This window comes from Schistocerca nitens, chromosome 5 (genome assembly GCF_023898315.1).
Source record: "Schistocerca nitens isolate TAMUIC-IGC-003100 chromosome 5, iqSchNite1.1, whole genome shotgun sequence".
In the NCBI taxonomy this organism is placed as follows: Eukaryota; Metazoa; Arthropoda; class Insecta; order Orthoptera; family Acrididae; genus Schistocerca; species Schistocerca nitens.
In genome coordinates, this window is record NC_064618.1 from 438,894,523 (window position 1) to 438,920,263 (window position 25,741).

The 25,741-nt window shown below is 47.6% G+C and overlaps 1 protein-coding gene across 1 annotated transcript in view; it reads right to left on the reverse strand.

The window, feature by feature from the left end:
• Nucleotides 1-1,004: 1,004 nt before the first annotated feature.
• LOC126260511 (proline-rich protein HaeIII subfamily 1-like) overlaps nucleotides 1,005-25,741 on the reverse strand; it is a 70,468-nt gene continuing 45,731 nt past the window's right edge. Inside the window, exon 3 of the mRNA XM_049957844.1 lies at nucleotides 1,005-1,117. Within this exon, the coding sequence (XP_049813801.1) occupies nucleotides 1,005-1,117 (113 nt within the window). The remainder of the gene's footprint in view (nucleotides 1,118-25,741) is intronic.

The following is a 25,741-nucleotide window of genomic DNA, read 5'->3' on the forward strand; positions in this document are numbered from 1 at the left end:
GGTTGCTGGGGTCTGGAGCAAAGTCTGCGATCTAAGTCATCTCAGACGCGTTCCATTGGGTTCATGTCGGGTTACTGGGCAGACAAATCCACTGCAGCAATGTTACTGTCCACAAACCATTGGCTCACACAAGGCTGCTTTATGACGGAGTACATTATCTTGCTGATACTGTCATCGCCTCCAAACTGTTCCTCTGCCGTACGCAGTACACAGCGCTCTAAAATGTGCTCATATTCTTCCGTATGTAGCATTTTCGTAAGCACGGTAAGGGGACCACAACCCTACCCCGGAAATTACCTGCATACTGTAAAACTGCCTCTGCACTTCACTGTTGCTAATACACGTAATCGCAGATAACGTTGTCGAGATATTCGACGAAACCCAAAACTTCCCATCGGATTTCTGCAGGAAGTAGTGTGATTCACCATGGAAAATTATTTTTTTTCCAGTCGTGCAGTGCCCAGTGGTGTCGCTTAGTACTGAGTACAGAAATGTGTGGCTAATGGGGAACTGCTTGACCATTTTCTCATTCATTTTAGCTCTCCAACCACAGCTACCGTACTAGCCGGATTGCTGGTAGCAACTTGCAACTCAAGAGTGATGCCTTCAGCTGATTCAATGTCATTTTTTTTTTCAAGCACTCTTGGTTTAGCTATGATTGTTTCTTCGCGTTTCTGTTTCACAATTACATGACAGTTGACCTGGGTAGCTTTAGAAGAATTGAAGTGTTCCTGCTGAGTATGTTACTCAGATGATATCCAGTGACCAGTGTGCGTTCGCAGTGACTGAGTTCTCATGACTGACCAATTCTGCTGTTATTGCCCCTCTACTGACAATACAGTACTCCCCGACTCTTTATACATTGGCCTCCCGAGCCATCTAGTGGTGAACTCTGCATTGTATAGAGGTGTCCGAATACTTTTGATCAGGCGGTGGTTTCAGTCTTTTAAAATGCATCACTACGGACGCAGGCGGAAAGAAAGTGGGGAATCGGCTAGCGGGATCTACAGCGCCAGCAGCGGCGCCGCAGTGAATGGAGCGGGCCGAGATAATGCGCCGGTGGTCGTGACCGGCACGGCCCCGCGTGACTGGAGCGCCCCACTGCCGGCCGCCGACCCTGCTCAATGCACTTCCGCCATGCGCCTCCTCCCGCTTACGTAACGCTAACCACTGCCGTCCGCAGTCCCCGCTCCTCTTACGTTAATGTTTTGCCTCTTGACGGCGTCGAGTCAGTGATACAGCCAGGGCGAAAGAAACCGTGACGTGCCAACTTCCCTTTTTTTAACGTAGCCAGCTGTCACTACTGTGCATGATTGCATCTGAGTAAATCTCCGTCTGCGCTTGTATCAGATAAGCTGCAGTATCTATTCTGTACGGGCATAACAGTTGATTCCAAGATGGAACTTTAACAAAGAAAGTTTTTTGATCGTTTCTTGAAACTGGCAATCGGACAGAAGCTATTCTCCAAGTAAAGAACAGCATGAACGATTCCGTTATTCACTTCTGAGGCTGTAAACAAATTAAAAAAAATCTTTTCACACATTCATGAATGCGTATATTTTTGTTACATTATTCTTATTTGTTGTCATATCTCTGGTTTGCTACTTAGACACAACAAACTTTACAACAAAAATACAGTTATATAAAAGAAAATCAGAAAAGGAAAAATTACATTGGTCACATCACGAAATAAGTTCGAGCAATAGAAACTGATTATATTACAAAAGTTTCAAATTAATCTAAGTCTAAATCTAAATTAAAATTATCATTTCATACGGGTATGAGACCACGGTACGCTCGTTTTCCCCAACTGATAGTCTCATATTATACATCTTCCTAACACATTCTTCTTGTTCCTAGATGCTCCACCTGTTATTAGATACCATACAGGGTGTTTTTTAAAAAAGTGTCACATATTGCTACGGGAGATAGTATTGGTCAAGTCTAGGAGAAAAGCTGTGATAATTAAATGTTTCGAAAACCAATAGGGTTGGTGGAGGTAAAACAACACATGACTGAACTGACCGCCATCGATTCAGTTGACCACCGGGTGGCAGGTTTGTCTTATTGTAACACATTGTTCCATGAAAGTTCGTCCCGGCAGGTCGCTCCAGAGATGGGAAAATGAGGTAAGTTTGTTTTTACTACTTACATGTAACTTTCTGATGCTTTACGTGGACGCTTTATAATGTATGGTTTGAGAAGAATAATCAACGAATTACTCGTTCATACTACCGTATTTAAGCTTCAGTTTCACGAGAAAACAATTGTTCCCGTCGATTACCAAAATAAAAAAGTGGCATGTTTATCAGAAAACGGGGAAATGAGGCAAATCCGCGCAGGTGTTTTGGGGTAAATCCCAGCAGCTTCAATAATCTGATCATAATTCTTCAATGATAACAGCCACAGAAGATGACATTCAACCGACACTGCGTGATAATATCTCACCTGAAGATATAATTCCACTGTGTAAAATATAGGTTTAAGAAAAATGTTGTAGCAAAGCACTGAAATCTGCTTCTAAGGTCGATACCCAATAAACGAATGCAAGAAGAATGCATGCTAGGATAGCTTGCTCCTAAGAAGGAAAGACGTGCCAAAGAAGAGCGTGCGTACTATAGAAAGAAAACGATATAAGCTAGAACCCATTATATGAGTACCCAAAAAGGAAGAAAACAGGTCAAACAGCCAGTTGACTATTCTTCAGAGCCAGAGCCAGATTTCCGACATTATAACATTAGCTCAGGTAGAGTTACTATGCCAAAGAACTGTCCTAAGAATAAGAATAAGAATAAGAGCCTAGGACTTCAAGGAAGAATGGGATTTCTGCCATTCAATGACTCCGCTGTAGTAAAAGTGAGGTACAGCCTTGCACTTCTTTGCTAATTGCAAATTTCTCTGTAATTAATTATCAGAATGAAGGATGAGCTGGAATTTGGGTGAGATATGGGTAACAACTCAGTCAATGACCGCAATTTGAAAGTGCTGTAAAGCCTACCCCTCACTGACCACACCATTAGAAACACTGGTAATTTCGGGCTTTACACCCACCTATCCTACTTGTTGAGAAATGAGGCACTTTTCTTGTGACGAGAAGTGTACAATATTTGCAGATAGGACAGGATTTACAGGTGATTGCATAGCAGATTACCACAATATGCTCGTGAGGGCAGATGTAAATCCTCGACCAGTCATAGGGGTAAGGCTTCAGGAACTCTTCAGTGTCAATGTATGGGCACGAATTGTCGCTGACAGACTCATAGGGCCACATACATTACCAAATAGAATGTAAGGTTCTTCACAGTACTGATTGTACGTGATGTTAATGTGCGCTATTTGTGAACGTTCCCCTTGCAAATAGGGGTAATGCAGGATTAGGTTTCCTAATGAATAAACAAGTAGAAATGCGGGTAAGCTACTACAAACAGCATAGTAAACGCATTATTGTAGCCAAGGCAGATACGAAGCCCACGCCTACCACAGTAGTAAAAGTTTATATGCCAACTAGCTCCACAGATAACGAAGAGATTGATGAAACGTATGTTGGGATAAAAGAAATTATTCAGATAGTTAAGGGAGACGAAGATTTAATAGTCATGCGGTACTGGAATTCGGTAGTAGGAAAAGGAAGAGAAGGAAACGTAGTAGGTGAATATGGAATGGGGGTAAGGAATGAAAGAGGAAGCTGCATAGTAGAATTTTGCACAGAGCTTAACTTAATCATAGCTAACACTTTGTTCAAGAATCATGAAAGGTTGTATACTTGGCAGAGGCCTGGAGATGCTGCACGGTTTCAGATAGATTATACCTTCCGCACTGACGGAATGTTCCGTGATACCACGTACTTATACGTTTGTGGCTATTACAGCGCCATCTATCACAAAGTGAAAAATGTGGTCCATCTAAAACATTCATATTTCTTTACGTACTACACGAATATGTGATAAAAAAGGGGTTCCTATTTTTTTAAAAAAAAACGCAGTTGATATCCGTTTAACCTATGGCAGCGCCATCTAGCGGGCTAACCGTAGCGCCATCTGGTTCCCCCTTCAAGCTAGACAAGTTTCGTTCCTTGTAGTTTTTTCGTTTGATGCTTATTTCGTGAGATATTTGGCCCGGTCACGATCAATGGACCACCCTGTATATGTGCATATAGGCTACTTCCTGATTTCGAAATGTAATTTGCCTTTGATCAAAAGACCCATTCATACGATGGAGCAACGGAATAAGATCCATGTAACAGTTCCGAATCGTCTTTCAGTGCCTGTTTAAGTATAGTATACATCCCATGCTGATCCTCCAGCATGTTACTATTAAGACATGTGCTACACAGCTCCACATGATCCGGTTACACTTGCTTTGCGACATCTACACTCCACTGAGTTAGTAGCAAGTAGATTCTATGTTGGAATGTATTACAGGGAGGAAAAGAAACTCTGACTGCTGCCTACAACCATGTGTCATATTACTTCAGTAAAGAGCACTACGCAGCCGACGTAATCGGAATTGGCGGTAGAAGGCACTTAGTTTCTTAATGCATACACTATATGTAGGACATTAGGACGATATCATAAACTGTAATTTAATTTGGGTAGTCAATGCATTCCAGAGGCGTTGTACAATTTCCTAGTCAGGAGGCATATTAGGCGAAATTGGTATGGATGCAGCGCTACGAGCTTATGGATTCGGATTAAACCCAACTTTTTTCAGACCTAACGTCTGTCATAAACGTGTACATCTTCTTCTCCTAAAAAGAGCCAGGTTTTTTAAGCTCTGATGAATAACTACTGAAGTAGACTGTTAGAGTTTGTTTCTGTCTAGATGCTAGCAAGACGGAAGCACACTTCAAAAATCAATGTGGATTGTATATTGTGCGGAAGACTGTAGTTTTAATGGAACATTTCTTAATGATGGCAAGGAGTACCCAAGATAGCATCATTGTCCTTAAATTCTTCCTGAAAGAAATTTGGAAACTGTACACACATCTGACTCTATTGCTCCACTGGATGAATGAATTTTTTCCTCGTAAGCAAATTACATTTCGAAATTAGGAGGGTGTCTACACGCGCGTATATGGCACGGAAGACTTTAGTTTCAATGGAAATGCCAGATACTCCATATCAGCGACCTCAGTCATTGGACATCGTGAGAGAGCAGAATGGGGCGCTCCGCGGAACTCACGGACTTCCAACTTGATCAAGTGATTAGGTGTCACTTGTGTCATACGTCTGTACGCGAGATTTACACACTCCTAAACATCCACAGGTCCACTGTTTCCGATGTGATGGTGAAGTGGAAACGTGAAGGGACACGTACAGCACAAAAGCCGACCTGGTCTGTTGACTGACAGAGACCGCCGACAGTTGAAGAGGGTCATAATATGTAATAGGCAGACATCTATCCAGACCATCGCACAGGAATGCCAAACTGCATCAGGATCCACAAGTACTATTACAGTTAGGCGGGAGGTGAGAAAACTTGGATTTCATGGCCGAGCGGCTGCTCATAAGTCACACATCACGCCGGTAAATGCTAGACGACGCCTGGCTTGGTGTAAGAAGCATAAACATTGGACGATTGAACAGTGGAAAAACGTTGCGTGGAGTGACGAATCGCGGTACACCATATGGCGATCCGATGTCAGGGTGTGGGTATGGTGAATGCCCGGTTAACGTCGTCTGCCAGTGTGTACAGTGCCAACAGTAATATTCGGAGGCGGTGGTATTATGGTGTGCTCGTGTTTTTCATGGAAGGGCTTGAACTTCTTGTTGTTTTGAGTGGCACTATCACAGCACAGGTCTACATTGATGTTTTAAGCACCTTATTGCTTCCCACTGTTGAAGAGCAGTTCGGGGATGGCGACTGCATCTTTCAACACGATCGAGCATCTGTTCATAATGCACGGTCTGTGGCGGAGTCGTTACATGACATTAACATCCCTGTAATCGACTGGCCTGCACAGAATCCTGACCTGAATCCTATAGAACATCTTCGGGATTTTTTGGAACGCCGACTATGTGCCAGGCGTCACCGACCTATATCGATACCTCTCCTCAGTGCGCCAGTCCGTGAAGAATGGGTGGCTGGCCATTCCCCAAGAAACCTTCCAGTACCTGACTGAACTATGCCTGAACTATGCCTGAGAGAGTGGAAGCTGTCATCAAGGCTAAGGGTGGGCCAACACCATATTGAATTCCAGCATTACCGATGGAGGGCGCCACGAAATCGTAAGTCATTTTCAGCCACGTGTCCGGATACTTTTGATCACATAGTAGAGCTTGACAGACGTCTGGAACATATGCGTCAGTATTTTGCAAATAATTGTTTTTTGTATGCTTTGAATTCCACATTTATTGCATACAAAACCTGTTGGAGCAAGTATACCGTTCAGTGACAGAAATCAGAAAAAGCATATCTTCATCTCAATGCTCTCACTATCTTAAGCAGAGAATACCACAAATCTAATCTCGCTCCACTGCAGCACATACAGCTTTCTGCAGACCAAGTATGCTCATGACACGTTGTCGCTTTAGAAGTACGCTCTGCGATCACTCTTGAGCTAGTAACATGAACTCAGCAGTACCAAGCACAATGTGTAATGATGCTGCTGCTGTCGAAGAAGGGAATGCCGTTACAGAATGTGTCGTGCTTAGCCCTCAACTGCGTATCGATATATGCCAGTCTGCCGCACAGCTTTTCCCACTCTATCTGAACGAGCCCCACCATCAATTTCCACTATTACTTTGAGGTCACTGTCAGCTGCTATCCGACATTGACATGCAAAGACCCGTTTGTGGTTAAATAATGCGTACGGGTGAACAGTAACATCGATTTTACAGTTCACTACTTCATAGTCACTGTCTACAAAAAAAAAAAAAAAAAAAAAAAAAAAAAAAAAATGTTCAAATGTGTGTGAAATCTTATGAGACTTAACTGCTAATTTCATCAGTCCCTAAGCTTACACACTACTTAACCTAAATTATCCTACGGACAAAGACACACACCCATGCCCGAGGGAGGACTCGAACCTCCACCGGGACCAGTCACACAGCCCGTGACTGCAGTGCCGCTCGGCGAATCCCGCGCGGCTCACAGTCTACCAACCATGTGCGTCAATATCTGTTAATGTTACACAACATGGAGTAAAGGTATCATCTGGATGCGGCTAGTATGACATAGGTTGGCACCCTGCACTAGAATATGTTACGGAAAGAAAAAAAATCTCTGGGAGAGGCGACGTATTGCTTCTGGAAGTGTAAGGACCGATTAGGATACGTACGCAGGGGTGTATAGACAATCTGTTTTTACTCGTCCAGCTATTGAGTTTGCGATGGAAGGATAATCGATTGTACCTGTGCGATGTACTCTCCTCGTACACAGTGCACCGGCTCGCGGCATATTTGTTGTGGATGCAGGATGTTCGCAGGTGATGAGTTGTCTATAAAGAGGTCGGGAAGAACTGTGGTGGGTCTGGTACTTGACCTGAACGTAACTAAAACTATTGCACATTAATAGGACTAGAAATCCAGTACACTGCCATCGGGAGCATTCGCTGCAGTAAAGTGAGTAGCAGTAAGCATCTGGAGCGAGCTGAAGAAGAATTCATATATTGGGCTCGTATTCATTTTCTGGAATCTTAAGGAAAGCAATCCAATCATTAATAACAGAGAGATCGGTGAGCTACAGCAGAAGAATAGGTCAGTCTCAAATTCATTTGCATGGATTTTTAAGAAGTGGCAGAGTAGGATACAAGATGTCGCAAATCCTGTCGGTTTGTCACCTAGAGATTGTGGCACTACGGTTAGAATCGAAGTGTAAGAGGCGCAAAGATGACTACTGTTGTTGGAAATATCACAGGCATTGATTTGGTCTGGGTTGTACTTGTTGGTTGATTGACTTTCGATGTTCGATAGTCGGATAAGCATGTAAGTGCTGGGTTTGCTTCTGAATAAATAACTACAACAACCCATATGCATATTATCTATGTGGTTATAATGGTAAGTCCACTATGGAAAATTACGTGGTGGGGGATGGAATAAAGAATGCTGCCAACGTAGTTGCCGCTGCCAACCGACCGCGTGGTGAAGTGATGCCGGGGCTGATCTTCAGTTAAGTAGTTTTAATTCAACATGGTACGACGGTACTACAGGTTTTAATTTTTAATGTTGACTGTGCCTTACTCTGGCATGTTATAGTCATTTTATGCTTCTGAAGAAGACTAGATTATTCTAGCCGAAACCTGGGTAAAGACCAGTAAATTTTTGCAACTGAGGCGGATTTTTCAATATATTAGTCTATCAAAGTTGCTGACGCGGCTGTAATAAAATGGTTCAAATGGCTCTGATCACTATGGGACTAAACATCTATGGTCATCAGTCCCCTAGAACTTAGAACTACTTAAACCTAACTAACCTAAGGACATCACACAACACCCAGTCATCACGAGCCAGAGAAAATCCCTGACCCCGCCGGGAATCGAACCAGGGAACCCGGGCGTGGGAAGCGAGAACGCTACCGCACGACCACGAGCTGCGGACTGCGACTGTAATATGCTAAAAATACCTGAATTTTGTTCGAATATACCAGTAACAAATCTAGCAGCTAACCTCTAAACTGCTTCGATGTTTTCATTTAATCCGACTTGATACAGGCCTCAAACACTCAAGCAGTACTCATGAGTGGGTCTGAGCGGCATCCCATTTCCTTTATAGATCAACCACACTCTCCCAAGATTCATAGAAGAAACTGAAGTCGTCCACTCGCCTACCCTTTCACACCTCACATCGCTTTGCAACATTACGCCCAGATATTTAAATGAGGTGGCTGTGTCAAGGAGGACACTAATAATACCGTATCCGAGTATTACAGATTTGTTTGTCCTACTCTTCCGCATAACTTACGTATTTTCTACATTTAGACGTAGCTACCAATTAAAATTTTTGCCTAAGTCTTCTTTTATCGCCGGCCGGGGTGGCCGAGCGGTTCTAGGCGCTACAGTCTGGAACCGCGCGACCACTACGGTCTCAGGTTCGAATCCTGCCTCGGGCATGGATGTGTGTGACGTCCTTAGGTTAGTTAGGTTTAATTAGTTCTAAGTTCTAGGGGACTGATGACCTCAGCAGTTAAGTTCCATAGTGCTCAGAGTCATTTCAATTTCTTCTTTTATCCGCCTATGGTCACACTTCCGTGGGGCACTACAGACGTTATCCGTCCCTCTGATGAACATTCGCCATTGAGAACAGCGTACTGCGCGCCGTTACTAAAGAAGTCTTCGAGCCACTCGCATTCTGGAGACCTATTCCGTACGCTCTTACCTTCGTTAGCTGCCTGCTTTTGGGCATAAATGCTTTCCGGAAATCTAGAAACACAGTTCTGTGAATGAAGTTATAGTTTTGCCCTGCATCTCAAAACACTTGATCGGCAGACAGACATTCTTCCCATACGCAAATCTTGAATGGTTCTAACTGCAAAGGAGAGTAAATATGTTTGATAACTCCTAGGAGTGAAGCAGTGTATATCTGATCGCTTCGACAGTGGAACTGAAGCGGACGGAGAACTATATGCAATAAAAATGATCGTATGACATTGTTGGCCGGGAGACCCCATGTGGGGTAGTTCGGCCGTCGTATTGCAAGTCCTTTTTAGTTGACGCCACTTCGGCGACTTGCGAGTCAATGACGATGAAATGATGATGAAAGACACACAACACCCAGTCATCACGAGGCAGAGAAAACCCCTGACCCCACTGGGAATCTAACTCGGAACCTTGTGCGCGGGAAGCGAGAACGCTACCGTAAGACCACGAGCGTAATTGAAACACATTATGCAGGAATGAGGGAAAATAAATATTGGAATTGTCAAATCGCAATTCTTAAAACATATGGAGTCACAAACCTCTGGAAACGCATACAAGCTTTATGTCACGTAAACTATCTTGTATTCGGCTTATATGATATACCAGTGCACTGGTAAGGTGTAAGCTGTGCTCTACTACAATGACATCAGCAGTACAGATGACTTAACAAAGCCTATGGTACGTGTCTTTGCTACAGAGAAAAAATTTTTGACTGTGATGAGGTATTCATAAAAACTCATTTATGTAACTACGAGGTATTTTACATTAAACAATTATTAGAGAGTGTGTGCGTAATCATATGGTGCGGCTGTCGTTGGCTGACTGACCATGCCGTGCTGCAGCGACCCACAGGAGCTGAGGCACACGATGGGCTGGCAGTTGCACGGGGGAACTACAGACGACTAGCAGAGAAGTAGATCCGGATATGTCTGCCCGAGTAACTAGGGCTAGTGGAAAGGAGGTGCATTACTTGCACTCTAATTGATATACACTCCTGGAAATTGAAATAAGAACACCGTGAATTCATTGTCCCAGGAAGGGGAAACTTTATTGACACATTCCTGGGGTCAGATACATCACATGATCACACTGACAGAACCACAGGCACATAGACACAGGCAACAGAGCATGCACAATGTCGGCACTAGTACAGTGTATATCCACCTTTCGCAGCAATGCAGGCTGCTATTCTCCCATGGAGACGATCGTAGAGATGCTGGATGTAGTCCTGTGGAACGGCTTGCCATGCCATTTCCACCTAGCGCCTCAGTTGGACCAGCGTTCGTGCTGGACGTGCTGGCCAGGGTAGTTGACTTACACCTTCTAGAGCACGTTGGGTGGCACGGGATACATGCGGACGTGCATTGTCCTGTTGGAACAGCAAGTTCCCTTGCCGGTCTAGGAATGGTAGAACGATGGGTTCGATGACGGTTTGGATGTACCGTGCACTATTCAGTGTCCCCTCGACGATCACCAGTGGTGTACGGCCAGTGTAGGAGATCGCTCCCCACACCATGATGCCGGGTGTTGGCCCTGTGTGCCTCGGTCGTATGCAGTCCTGATTGTGGCGCTCACCTGCACGGCGCCAAACACGCATACGACCATCATTGGCACCAAGGCAGAAGCGACTCTCATCGCTGAAGACAACACGTCTCCATTCGTCCCTCCATTCACGCCTACTGGAGGCGGGCTGCACGATGTTGGGGCGTGAGCGGAAGACGGCCTAACGGTGTGCTGGACCGTAGCCCAGCTTCATGGAGACGGTTGCGAATGGTCCTCGCCGATACCCCAGGAGCAACAGTGTCCCTAATTTGCTGGGAAATGGCGGTGCGGTCCCCTACGGCACTGCGTAGGATCCTACGGTCTTGGCGTGCATCCGTGCGTCGCTGCGGTCCGGTCCCAGGTCGACGGGCACGTGCACCTTCCGCCGACCACTGGCGACAACATCGATGTACTGTGGAGACCTCACGCCCCACGTGTTGAGCAATTCGGCGGTACGTCCACCCGGCCTCCCGCATGCCCACTATACGCCCTCGCTCAAAGTCCGTCAACTGCACATACGGTTCACGTCCACGCTGTCGCGGCATGCTACCAGTGTTAAAGACTGCGATGGAGCTCCGTATGCCACGGCAAACTGGCTGACACTGACGGCGGCGGTGCACAAATGCTGCGCAGCTAGCGCCATTCGACGGCCAACACCGCGGTTCCTGGTGTGTCCGCTGTGCCGTGCGCGTGATCATTGCTTGTACAGCCCTCTCGCAGTGTCCGGAGCAAGTATGGTGGGTCTGACACACCGGTGTCAATGTGTTCTTTTTTCCATTTCCAGGAGTGTATGTATGGAGGAACGTCGCTGATGGAGTGCCGACCACAGATCTGGACATAGGTGCGTGCTGTCTCGTGGAATCGGATCTGGGGGCAGCTCGGCCAGTTTCTGGGGGCGATGCGGCCAGTCCCTGCTGATCGCACAAAGCGCCTGTGTCTCTACGCCTGCTGCATGCAGGGGGTGGGGAATGGTGGGGCCGTTGCAAGTGGCATCGTCTCATTACACGCAAGGCCTTCCCCTTGGCTCCTCAGTGTTTGTTTACATGTAGACACTGTAATGGATGCCGTGTGGCTAGGGCCTCCCGTCGGGTAGACCGTTCGCCTGGTGCAAGTCGTTCGAGTTGAGACCACTTCGGCGACTTGCGTGGCGATGGGGATGAAATGATGATGATAAGGGCAACACAATACCCAGTCCCTGAGCGGAGAAAATCTCCGACTCAGCCGGGAAGCGAACCCAGGCCGTCAGGTATGACATTCCGTCGCGCTGGCCACTCAGCTACCAGGGGCGGACAACATTGTAATTATTTGAATACTATGCCGGCGGTTATCTCGCGGCAGTACTAAAATGCGAACTATGAGTGACGCATAGATGCGGTAGGTGGTCACAGAGAGGTTAGTGCACGAAACTGCATTGCCTAATCTGCATCAGTTTAGAGGAGACACACATGACGTAGTTTACGTACAACCAGGTGCACTCATTGTGATAACTTTGTCTTTAGTGACACGTATGCCTGGTGCGTATCTTGTTATTAAATAAAAATTGTTTAACGCTCAATGTCCACGTAATTTGTATATTTCCATGGTGTGATGACTGTTTGAACGATATTTTTACATCTGTCTTTCATCATATGCATCGTCTTAAAAAATCGGTAAAATTAGTCTTGCGACCGATATTTAAGTGTATCTTCTCAAAAAGTGTGGGAAAATAGCAACGAAACCTAGATTTACGTGTATTTTCTTAAAAAGTTGGGAAATCAGTAAAATAGCAAAAAATATGAGTGTTCTTAAAAATTTGTCACAAAATCGTAAATAGCATTGTATGTTGCAGAAAGTAGCATTGAGTGCCCAACATTTCGGAAAATGTGGCCAATACCGCTGGGTGCTGTACTGTGTTGGAGATTTACAGCATCGTCTGTTTTACTTATGTTGCTGCTGCTGCTACTCCAGTGAGGTTCAAAAATATGGTTCAAATGGCTCTGAGCACTATGGGACTTAACATCTGTGGTCATCAGTTCCCTAGAACTTAGAACTACTTAAACCTAACTAACCTAAGGACATCTCACACACATCCATGCCCGAGGCAGGATTCGAACCTGCGACCGTAGCGGTCGCACGGTTCCAGACTGAAGCGCCTAGAACCGCACGGCCACATCGGCCGGCCCAGTGAGGTCCAGATTAAAAATAATAGTCTTGGGATGCTGTAGCGACTTTAAGGAGGAGAGTGGGTGTGGTTGGTCGTATGGCCAATAGCAGTACAGTGGGGGTGGAGGCAGTGGCAGTGGGAAAACATAATTTCTTTGGGCTGTAAACTAGCACAATTGGAAATGACAGTATCACTTTAAGCTAAAGGAACACCTGAGTAAAAATACTCGTATCTTTCATGATAGTAACTACCCATTAATTATGACTTAAGTAAACAAAACGTACATCCAAATGAACCATTAAATTAGGCTAGCGCAAGCCGCTGCTTTGTTTACTTAAAGAGAAAAATGCCGTATTTGGTCCTCAAACCTCTTCTTTTTATATCTAGTTGCTCCCAGGTGACGTTTTGTTTGTTCATCACGGAATGTTGTCATCAAGATCTAACTTTAGTTTTGAATGTTGTTTTTTTTTCGCTTCCTATAGAAATATTCTTGTAATTCTTCAGGCTTTCCCGGCGATCTTGAGAAAGTATGCCAACTTCTGGAGGACCCTGCATACAGAATTCTGGAGTGTGACCCCACGGACAAGGTGGCCAAGAAGACTAGTGCTCTCTTGAAGGAAACAGGGATGCCCCATAAGATCATCAGACAACTACGGGAAAAAGCGCCAGTGCCACCTAGACTGTATGGTCTGCCTAAAATACACAAGGAGGGCGTGCCCCTACGTCCAATTGTCAGTAATATTGGGGCACATACGTACACAACAGCCAAGTACTTGAAAGGTCTCCTGTCTCAATATGTGGGGAAATGTATTCACCACATCCGCAACTCAGATTTCCTGCATCGCCTCAAGCAACTGCACATCACAGATTCGGACATCATGGTTAGTTTTGATGTGGTATCGCTGTTCACCAGGGTCCCACTGAAGGATTCACTAGAACTGATTGCAGATAAATTTGACGGTGCTCTGTTGGACCTGTTCAGTCATACACTGACATCCACGTATTTCCTGTACAGAAACCAATATTACGAGCAAACTGAAGGTGTAGCTATGGGCAGCCCACTGTCCCCTGTGGTTGCCAACATGTTAATGGAGAGTTTTGAGGAGAGGGCATTGGAGACAGCTACATTTAAACCGACATGCTTCTTTAGGTATGTGGATGACACCTTCGTGATCTGGCCACATGGGATGGACAGGCTCAATGAGTTTCTTGAACATCTTAACTCATGCCGCCCTAATATCACGTTCACCATGGAACTGGAGAAGAGTGGCCAGCTGCTATTTCTGGATGTACTAGTCCAGAGGAAAGCAGATGGACCAATTGGCCACAGTGTGTACCGAAAACCAACACACACTGATTTATATCTGCAGGCCAGCAGCTGTCACCACCCTGCACAGAAGAATGGGGTTCTGAAGACTTTGGTCCACAGAGCACGTGCCCTGTCAGACCAAGAGAATCTACCTATAGAGATAGAATGTCTCAAAACAGTTTTCTCCAAGAATGGATACACGGACAGACAAATTGAGAGGGCACTCCAACCAGCCACTATACCACAGGTTCCTGAAGAAGACCAAGATGAAGCAAGGAAGGTGGCATATCTGCCCTATGCTGGCTCTATTTCTGCCAGAATCAGTAGGATCCTCCGTAAACACAATATCAAGTGTGTTTTCTGTCCATCCAGCAAGATCGGGGGACTGCTGGGGAGTGTCAAAGACGACCTGGGGTTACGAAAACTAGGGATTTACAATATACCTTGTCAATGTGGCATGTCCTACATTGGCCAGACGACAAGAACTGTGGAGATCAGGTGCAAAGAACATCAGAGGCACACTAGATTAAGACAGGTGACTAAGTCAGCCATTGCTGAACACTATCTAGAACTAGATCATTCCATGAAGTTTGAGGATACCAAGATTCTAGCACAAACACCCAGATTTTGGGATAGTGTTATAAGAGAATCGATAGAAATTAAAATGGCTGACGATCTTATGAACCGTGACACAGGGTACTAGCTAAGCAGAGCCTGGGATCCGGCTCTGGAATTGTTAAAGGAGCAACGGGGCCAGCTGCAACACTACACAAACAGAAGAACCAGAGACATGGAGATGGAAAACGAGCCCCTGACGGACTGCCAGGCACACCAGACCGAAGATGGAACACCCAGAAGTGGGACTGGTGTGTGTGTGTGTGTGTGTGTGTGTGTGTGTGTGTGTGTGTGTGTGTGTGTTGGGGTTTATGGGCGCTCAACATCGAGGTCATCAGCGCCCTGACACACATGAAAAGGAACGAATGTGGAGAGACCTAATAAAACTGAAAAAACACACTCAAAGAAAGCAGAAAAAGAGGGAAAATACTACAGAAGAATGTAAAACCTAAGGAAAGGGAAAACATAGCAACAAGAATGACACAGGAAATTGTCATTGGCCCGCCACTTACATAAAATATGGGCGAGCTTGTCACACAGTGAGCAAATTAAAATCCTCTCCCTAAAAATCTTTGTAAAAACAGTTGACATGGCACAGAACTTTAAAACTTTAACCACATTCGTCCGAGTGTTGCCTAAAAGAGTTGGCAGGTCCGCTGGCAAGTCAGCCGCGGCCCGCTGGTCAGAAAATAAAACGCAATCCAGTAAAACGTGGCGCACAGTGACCTGGACGCCGCAAGCACCACACAATGGAGGGTCTTCTCGCCGGAGCAGGAAGCCATGCGTCATAGGGCTGTGGCCTATCCGAAGCCGAGTGAGTAGAACCTCGTCCCGTCGATGGGGCTGAAAGGAAGTACACCACACACGCGTTGTGGGCTTGACTAGACGGAGCTTATTGTCAGTCACTTCCAGCCACTCATCCTCCCACCGACACATGACTCGGGAGCTCAACAGCGAGGTGAGTGCGTGCAAGGGGATAGCACACTGAGTTACGTGTGGATCAAGACACGCCTCCTTGGCTGCGAGATCTGCCCTTTCATTCCCAGCAATGCCGACATGCCCCGGAACCCAGCAGAAAGCTACAACCTTCCCCAGTCGCTGTAGTCAGAGGAGGGCATCCTGGATGGTCTGGACTACTTTATCTGCCGGATACAAATGGTGCAATGATTGAAGGGCACTGAGTGAATCGGAACAGACAAGAAATTTAGGAGAGGAAGAACGTCTCATCTGCTCCAGCGCCCGCAAGATCGCAGACAATTCTGCATCAAAGACAGTAAAAGTCTGAGGCAGTCGGACCTTGAGGACACGATCCGGAAAAACAACTGAGCAACCAACGGAATCCCCTTGTTTCGACCCATCCGTAAAAACAGCTACATAGTCGTGGTGCTCAGATAAAATAGCAGAAAATGCTGCATTAAAAACGGTGGCGGGAGTGCAATCTCTCTTGTACTGCAATAAATCGAAAATCACACGTGGCCTCTTCAGTAACCAGGGTGGCAGGCGGTTAAAACCCAGGATTTGGGGTTGTACAGACTCCACACCGATGGACTCAAGCACACGTTGCACTCGTATCCCAAACGGCAACGTAGCCCGGGGACGGCGGGAAAAAAGGCGGTCCAGAGGTGGATGGGCAACACGACGGTGAGAAGGCGAGCTGGGAGCTGCAAGAAACTTACAAGCTTGGCGCACCAGCAGGAGTTGCCGCCGGATGGGAAGTGGCGGTTCACCAGCCTCAGCACAGAGGCTGGGTACGGGACTGGTCCGATAAGCACCCGTGGCCAGTCGAATCCCAGCATGGTGAACAGCGTCAAGGATCCGCAAATAAGACGGCCTGGCTGACCCATATACTGTGCACCCATAGTCCAGCCGTGAGCGCACAAAAGCCCGATAAAACTGAAGGAGACGCGCCCTGTCCGCTCCCCAAGACCTGTGGCTGAGGCACTTTAGGATGTTCAGTGCCTTCAGCGTTCTGGCTTTCAAGTCGCGTAGGTGTGGCAACCATGACAACTTGGAGTCAAAAATTAGGCCCAGAAACCGCACTGTGTCTCCAAAATGTAGGACAGTATCCCCCATATGCAAGGCAGGCAACGTAAAAAGTCGACGAGAACGATTAAAATGAACACAAACACACTTATCGGCAGAAAACCTAAAACCCGTCTTTGCAGCCCACTCCTCTAACCGCCGCACTGTTAGTTGCAATTGACGGCTCGCGGATGCAACACTAGAGGAGGAACAGAAAACAGCAAAGTCGTCCACAAACAAGGAGCACTGTACTGGACTCCTCACTGTAGACGTTATACTGTTGATTGCTATGGCAAAGAGAGTAACGCTTAAAACACTGCCCTGGGGGACACCGTTCTCTTGCTCAAAGCGATCAGACAGTGTGTTACCAACGCGGGTCCGAAAAAACCGCTGAGACAGGAAAGACCGAATGAAAATGGGGAGGCGGCCACGAAAGCCCCATTGATTCAGTTGTGCAAGAATACAGTGTCTCCAAGTAGTATCATAGGCCTTACTGATATCAAAGAAGATACCGATACAGTGATGCCGACGGAGGAAAGCCTGCTGAATAGCCGCCTCGAGGAGGGTCAGGTTGTCGACTGTGGACCGAAATTTGCGGAATCCACACTGAAAGGGGCTAAGGAGCTGCCTGGTCTCTAGCAGCCAGACCAGACGACGGTTAACCATCCGTTCCAGGGTCTTTCCGACACAGCTTGTCAAGGCGATACTACGATAACTACTGGGACATGTGCGCTCCTTTCCTGGTTTGAGGAGAGGGATGAGGATTGCCTCCCTCCACGAGGTGGGGAGCACTCCTGTCTGCCATATGAGATTAAAACAGTCGAGGAGGATTTCCTTTGACGCCGCCGGCAGATGGCGAAGCATGGAGTACCGGATGCGGTCGTAACCTGGTGCAGTGTCAGAAGTCGCAGTAAGTGCCGATTCAAGTTCCCACATGGAGAAAGGGGAGTTGTAGGCCTCAGAACCGTTCGACCGAAAGTCCAACTTCGCTCGTTCGACAGTCGCACGGTAGCGACGAAATGCTGGATCCTGGGTTGCAGTGGCAGTACTTTGTGCAAAATGCTCTGCCAGCGTCTGAGCAATGGCTCTGGGTGTTGTTTGGAGGCATCCCTGGTTCAGGACTGCAGCTATTGGTAGACGGCTGCGTTTACCGGAAATCCTCCGGATGGCTTCCCATACTTTTGTGGAACAAGTGGAACGGTTGATGGAGTCCAGGAACTCCTGCCATGACCTTTTCTTGCTCTCTTTAATGATACGGCGTGCCCTGGCTCTCGCGATGCGAAAGGCGGTAAGATTGACTGCTGTTGGGCGGCATTTAAATCGGCGAAGAGCCGCACGCCTGTCCCGGATGGCTGAACGGCACTCATCCGTCCACCAAGGCACAATGCGCCGCTTAGGAGGGCCAGAAGACTGTGGTATGGACAGGTCAGCAGCATGATGGATCACAAGTGTGATGTGATCCACCCATTCCTGTACGCTGTTGTGGCGTTCAAAGACAGTGAACAGAGGCCAGTTAGCCCTGCCAATCATCCACGATGGCGGCCTCTGCTCCAGCAATACACCATCCAGGAGATGAAGGCGGATGGGGAAGTGATCGCTGGAATGAAGGTCGTCAATGACCTCCCAGTGAACAGAGTCGGTGAGGGAGGGAGAGCAGAAAGATAGGTCAATGGCTGAGAAGGACCCAGTAGCGGCAGAGAAATGAGTTGGAGTACCTGTGTTGAGGATGCACAACACTTGAGATGTTAGGAGGCTCTCCAAAATTCGACCTCGAGTGCAAAGAGAAGTGGAGCCCCACAGCACATGATGGGCATTGAAGTCTCCCAGGAGAAGAAAGGGGCGGGGGAGTTGGTCGATAAGATCGGTGAGAGCGGCTAAGGTCATTGCATCCAGAGGGGGTAAATAAAGGGAGCAAACAGTAAGCCTTCGACGGGAATGAATTTCAACTGCAACTGCTTGCAGGTCAGTTTCCAGGGGGAGAGCAGAGGAGTGATGGTCATTATTGACAAACACGGCGACTCCGCCTTTGGCTCTGTCTCCAGTCAGGTCATCTTTGCGATACAACGTATAGCCCCTGAGTACAGGAGCATCAGACGGTTTTAGATGTGTTTCCTGTAAACACAAGCACAGGGGGCGTTGCCGTGCTAGGAGGTGCAGTTCCTCCACATGTGCCCGGAATCCATTCATGTTCCACTGTATAATGGGAGCCATCGATCAGGGTGGGAGGACCTTCAGTCTCACTTTCTGTCTGGGAGGAGAGCCCACAACAGGTGGAGGCTCAGTTTTGGGGCGAGATGATTGCCCCAGTCTGACATCAACCTCCATCGCCTCTGAAGAGGAGTCGAGAGAGACGTCAGAAAGAATGACATCAACATCAGCAGACTGTAGAACTTCAGTCTCCTTTAGCGGTCGAGTCTTCACCTTTGGTTTGGGCTTCGATTTTCTGGCCTGAGGTGGCAGTGGAGCCAAAACCTCAGAAGCAGTAGGGGGTGTAGCAGCGCTGGGCATTGCACAAGACTGGACTTGCGAAGGGGCAGGAAGTTCCATGACGTCAGCTACCACGGCCTGGTCAGAAGGCCGGGGAGGAGCAGCAGGCTTCACAGGAACAGCAGCAGCACACGTACATTGACAAATGCAGGTGCTAGTGCTGACAGTAGCAACCTCCGTTTGTGTAGCGGCATCAGTTTTCAAGACTGGCTGTTTCAGAACGGAAGAAAAGGAAGCAGCGAACGTGGGCGGCTGCAGGGACTTGTAAATTTTCTTTGCCTCACCGTACGGGATGCGTTTGGTGGTTTTAAGTTCCTGGATCTTCCGTTCTTCAAGGAAAACTCTACATTCCCTACTCCACACAGGGTGATCCCCAGAGCAGTTGACACACTTGGGACGAGAGGAGCAACCAACTCCCTCATGGGCGGCTTTACCACAGTTCCCGCAAGTGGCTTCCCCTTTACAGCCGAGAGTAGTGTGTCCAAAGCGTTGGCATTTAAAACACCGCATGGGGTTGGGGTAATAAGGCCGTACACTGAGACGTAGGAAACCTGCCTTCACATGCTCGGGCAATTTGGTGCTGTTAAACGTAAGGATGAACGAGTCAGATTGCAGGAGAGCACCGTCCACCCGTTTCATAACGTGTTGCACGTCGACAATTCCTTCCCGGGACCATTCAGCCTTCAGTTCGTCTAGGGGAATATCAACGAGATCTCGGCAAGTCACAACACCCTTGCTGTAGTTCAAGGTGTTGTGAAATTCAGTCTCAATCGCAAACTCCCCAAGAAATTGCGCCTTCTGAAGATTCTGGACTTGCTGGAAGCTAGATGTTTCAACCAACAAGGTGCCATTTCGCAAGCGCTTTACAGATTTTAATGTACCAGCGATACCTTCTAAGCCTTTCTGGATGTAAAATGGCGAAACTTTGTCGAAACTCCCATCTTTTCTTTTAATTATAAGAAACACATTCTGCGAAGCAGCATGCATTCTGTTACTACTACGTGAATCAGGAGGACTGGCTACACGAGCCCTCTTGTGAGATTGGGTGTTAGAACCTACCAGCGGCCCACCCTTTCCGCTGGGAGGAGAAGAAGAAAACTTCGAGGGGTCCATCTCGGTCCCACGAGCAGCTAGGGAACTAGGAGTCCATCTAGACAGAGCCCCGCGTGCCTAGGTAAGCCTTATACAACTGAGGTGCGGCAGGCTCCCCAGAGGTTGCCCGCTAACGACTGTTCCACCTCAACAGCCATGCATCTCATCGGCGCGCAGCACACCTTGAGATTGAGGTTTTTTTTAGAGAGGTTTATTCCGTCCCCGCGATCCGGGCGGTCAAGCCAAGATCCCCATTCCCTGAGACACACAACGTTCCACCGCCGCGCCACACGGTGGTCGCTGAAGTATGCTCAGAGCTTACGGTGACGGGGGACCGGTGGCGCTTACCAGTCCCCAGCTCAGGAACCCCGGGGTCGCCAAGCCCGTACCCAGCAAATGAATGCTGAGCCCCTGGGGGGGTGGGACTGGTGGGCGCGGACTGCAGAGGGAACATCCAGAGCCGCAGCGGACGAAAAACGGAGCGGCAACACTCCAACAGGTCGTGGTGAGCGGGCGCGGACCGCAGGGGGAACGCTTGGTACCCCAAACCCTAGATGAAACCTCCAGGAGCGGGTTTGGTGGGCGCAGACCGCAGAGGAAACACCTAGAACCGCAGCGGATGGAAAACGGAGCAGCAACGCTCCAGCAGGTCGCAGGGAATGGGCGCAGACCACAGAGGAAGCGCCTGCAGCCGTTGGTGGAGGGGGAAGGCCATAGGCATAAATACTGTACCAGGTCCACTCGAGGAGCAGTCTCAGGTCGCACCTGATGAAGGTTACGAGCTACGTGACCGAAATATCGTGCAAGTACGACGCTGATATCCGGCAGAACACCTGACAACCCAAGATGTCAGAAATATTCTTCTTTATTTGCCGCGTCCCTCTTCCAAAAACTTCTCTGTCTTCCCCAAAGGCGTCTACAACACATTATGTTGATCCCCTCTCGGCTGAGTCACTAGTATTATTACTGTACTGGAATTGACTGCCGATAAAGACTGCTGCAGATGTTTCATAGTAAGTCTTACGGAAACCTTTCAATTAGTTTTTATTTTTAACAATGTATTTTACCACAAGAACCTAAAGCAAGGAACAAGTGCCAGTTATCCATGTAAATCTCACGTTGTACTTCCAACAGTCTGTCTCTTTCACCTTACATCTTATTCAGAAGTTTCAAAACAAAACACACTCCGCTGCAGAGTGAGAGATTCGTTCTGATAACATTCCCCAACGCAGTGGATAAACCATTTCTCCGCAATATTTCCATAAGTGCTAATGTGTGCTGACGTTCAGCGAACTTTAGATAGTAGTTGAGAGTTACTGGCGAAAGTAACGAAGTGAGTGCGTATCGTGAGTCATGCCTGACTACCATCTCATCAAAATTATCCATACTTCCATCAGTGGACGTTAATATGGGCTGTGTCCACCCTTCATATTCATGACAGCTTGAATTCTACAGTGGACACTTTCAGTGAGGTGTCTGAATGTCTACAGAGGAATAGCAGCTTGTTCTTCCTCAAGATCCACGCCTACAGAACTTAGTGATGATGGACACAGGGCTCTGGACCGACGTCGACGCTCTCCCCATCCAAAACACGTTACAATGGGTTGAGGTCGGTGCTCTGGCCAGGCAGCTCCATTTTAGGAATGTATTTGTCAACGAACAGCTGCCACTCAGTGCTGCATTATGACACAGTGCAGTGTCATGCTGATACGAACGATTATCGTCTCTGAATTGTACCTCTACTGTATGGAGTACACGGCGCTGTAAAATGTGTTCATAAGTCGTTTTTCAGCACCAGATCTAGATTTAAGAAGACAATTGACTTAAGATAATGGGACTTAAAGGGACAGCTAACGTGATTTAAAGGGAGACTGGGATAGCAGTGCAGATACCAGCACAAATTCAAGGTCACTGACGACATCATTTAAGGTGTTAGAATCCACTATTGGGCGATTTATATTCAAGGTCTTCCATGGGAAACCCCAACGTATCCAAAGACCTGATAAGGACTGACAGTGACATGTTACACAATTGCACGAATACAGGAACAAGCGATGCTGTCGCCTCCAACTCCCCCTGAGACCTGTCCATGGACTTGGTAAAGACTTCTGGTGTCACGTTACACTTGACACTGGGAGTGTGTATCATGTTAAAGCTGAGGCAGTTGCATGACTTATATTCAGGGTAACTGCCCTTCCTCACAGGCCTGGTCATGAGCCTGACAAGCCGCTGTTTTTAGATGCAGATGACCTTGAAAGAGTATCACATGACACTGACAACGAATCCTGGGAAGGCATGTGAATGTAGTACATTCTATGTCACCACCAACTTACCTGACATACTGCCTCAAACTCGTGCAATCCATTGATAAGGACTTCTGGGAACCATAAACAAAACGTTCTCGGTTTTCCAGCCGCGTCAATTCGAATACAATCCTCGAGCTTCCGATGGCCATCTGCGCCATCGTCGTCAGGAGTTCACTGACTGCCGGGGCTGTTACAGTCTCTCGCTTATATAGGCATGATATCATCAGCAGCCAATCAGATCGATCCAATGTGGCGTGCGCCCGTAAGTCGCGGGAACCAGCCACATTGTGTGGGAAAATGGCCACCTTCTGGACCAATCGAATTCGAACTCCCCCTTCCTCTCATATTCTAACTTTATAACTATGACGTTTGTGTGAGAATGACATCATTCCAGTGCTGGACACTGTAGGGGATCAAGTTTGCTATAAACAATAATTTTCTCTCTGAATAGAAATGGTCAGAAAATAATAACAATGTTGTAGCAAATTAACTTATGGTTAATTAACAATTTTACGATACAATTTGTTAACAATAAATTTTTACAATTTTTATAATGCTATTTATACAATTTTTCTGTCTCTATATGCATTGTTTACATTTTGTTTCTTTCTGATCATTTTTCTGTTTACAGTATATGGGAAACAGGACTAGCAGCAGGTGAAGAAGACACCCTAATCCCTCCCCCCCTCCCTACACACACTCAAATATTTATACGTGTTCATAGTGTGCAATCACTCATACATATTCACACACACATGTAACACAAATGGGTCATCTGACCATTCCAAACATATACACTTCTGGAAATTTAAATAAGAACACCGTGAATTCATTGTCCCAGGAAGGGGAAACTTTATTGACACATTCCTGGGGTCAGATACATCACATGATCACACTGACAGAACCACAGGAACATAGACACAGGCAACAGTGCATGCACAATGTCGGCACTAGTACAGTGTATATCCACCTTTCGCAGCAATGCAGGCTGCTATTCTCCCATGGAGACGATCGTAGAGATGCTGGATGTAGTCCTGTGGAACGGCTTGCCATGCCATTTCCACCTGGCGCCTCAGTTGGACCAGCGTTCGTGCTGGACGTGCAGACCGCGTGAGACGACGCTTCATCCAGTCCCACACATGCTCAATGGGGGACAGATCCGGAGATCTTGCTGGCCAGGGTAGTTGACTTACACCTTCTAGAGCACGTTGGGTGGCACGGGATACATGCGGACGTGCATTGTCCTGTTGGAACAGCAAGTTCCCTTGCCGGTCTAGGAATGGTAGAACGATGGGTTCGATGACGGTTTGGATGTACCGTGCACTATTCAGTGTCCCCTCGACGATCACCAGTGGTGTACGGCCAGTGTAGGAGATCGCTCCCCACACCATGATGCCGGGTGTTGGCCCTGTGTGCCTCGGTCGTATGCAGTCCTGATTGTGGCGCTCACCTGCACGGCGCCAAACACGCATACGACCATAATTGGCACCAAGGCAGAAGCGATTCTCATCGCTGAAGACGACACGTCTCCATTCGTCCCTCCATTCACGCCTGTCGCGACACCACTGGAGGCGGGCTGCACGATGTTGGGGCGTGAGCGGAAGACGGCCTAACGGTGTGCTGGACCGTAGCCCAGCTTCATGGAGACGGTTGCGAATGGTCCTCGCCGATACCCCAGGAGCAACAGTGTCCCTAATTTGCTGGGAAGTGGCGGTGCGGTCCCCTACGGCACTGTGTAGGATCCTACGGTCTTGGCGTGCATCCGTGCGTCGCTGCGGTCCGGTCCCAGGTCGACGGGCACGTGCACCTTCCGCCGACCACTGGCGACAACATCGATGTACTGTGGAGACCTCACGCCCCACGTGTTGAGCAATTCGGCGGTACGTCCACCCGGCCTCCCGCATGCCCACTATACGCCCTCGCTCAAAGTCCGTCAACTGCACATACGGTTCACGTCCACGCTGTCGCGGCATGCTACCAGTGTTAAAGACTGCGATGGAGCTCCGTATGCCACGGCAAACTGGCTGACACTGACGGCGGCGGTGCACAAATGCTGCGCAGCTAGCGCCATTCGACAGCCAACACCGCGGTTCCTGGTGTGTCCGCTGTGCCGTGCGTGTGATCATTGCTTGTACAGCCCTCTCGCAGTGTCCGGAGCAAGTATGGTGGGTCTGACACACCGGTGTCAATGTGTTCTTTTTTCCATTTCCAGGAGTGTACATTACAACACACTCAGTCACTGTCAAGTGGATAGTGTGAGTACAGGAGAGTGCTAATCTTGTCCCCACAGATAAACCACTTGTCATCATGACGCGACAGCCTGAGTTTCAGCTGCAGCGCAGTGCACATCTCATGGGCTTGCAACAGAAAGACTACTTGGTGCGCTAAACACGCAGTGGCGCCAATGCTCTTCAGCAAGCACCTATTGTAATCCTCTATCACGACAGCCTTTGAGGCAGCATGATGCAGACCCTTATCCTGCTGTCTGATGGCACCTGCATGTAAATGGTAGGTGTACTTCTTTGAGTGAGCCCCACAAACTCCACACTCAGCCATACATTCACCTCTTCTTTTCAGGCTGATAATCTTCTTGTTTTCAGATATTATTCTGTAAGGACTATCGGCTGCATATCCAAATGTGTTGAATGATTTGGCCTGGTAACTAATTATTTCATATGGATCACAGCCTTTCATCTAGTAGATGAAACAGTCTGTATCCATAATAAGTCATTTATGATCAACAAAGTTTGGCATCGCAAACTCGTAGTGAAAGCCATATATCTGGACTCCAGCAACTACTCGTTGATTGATGATAGTGGCCCACTTGAAATTTGGCCTGACAATGCAACCTCTTGCGCCATAACGCCTAT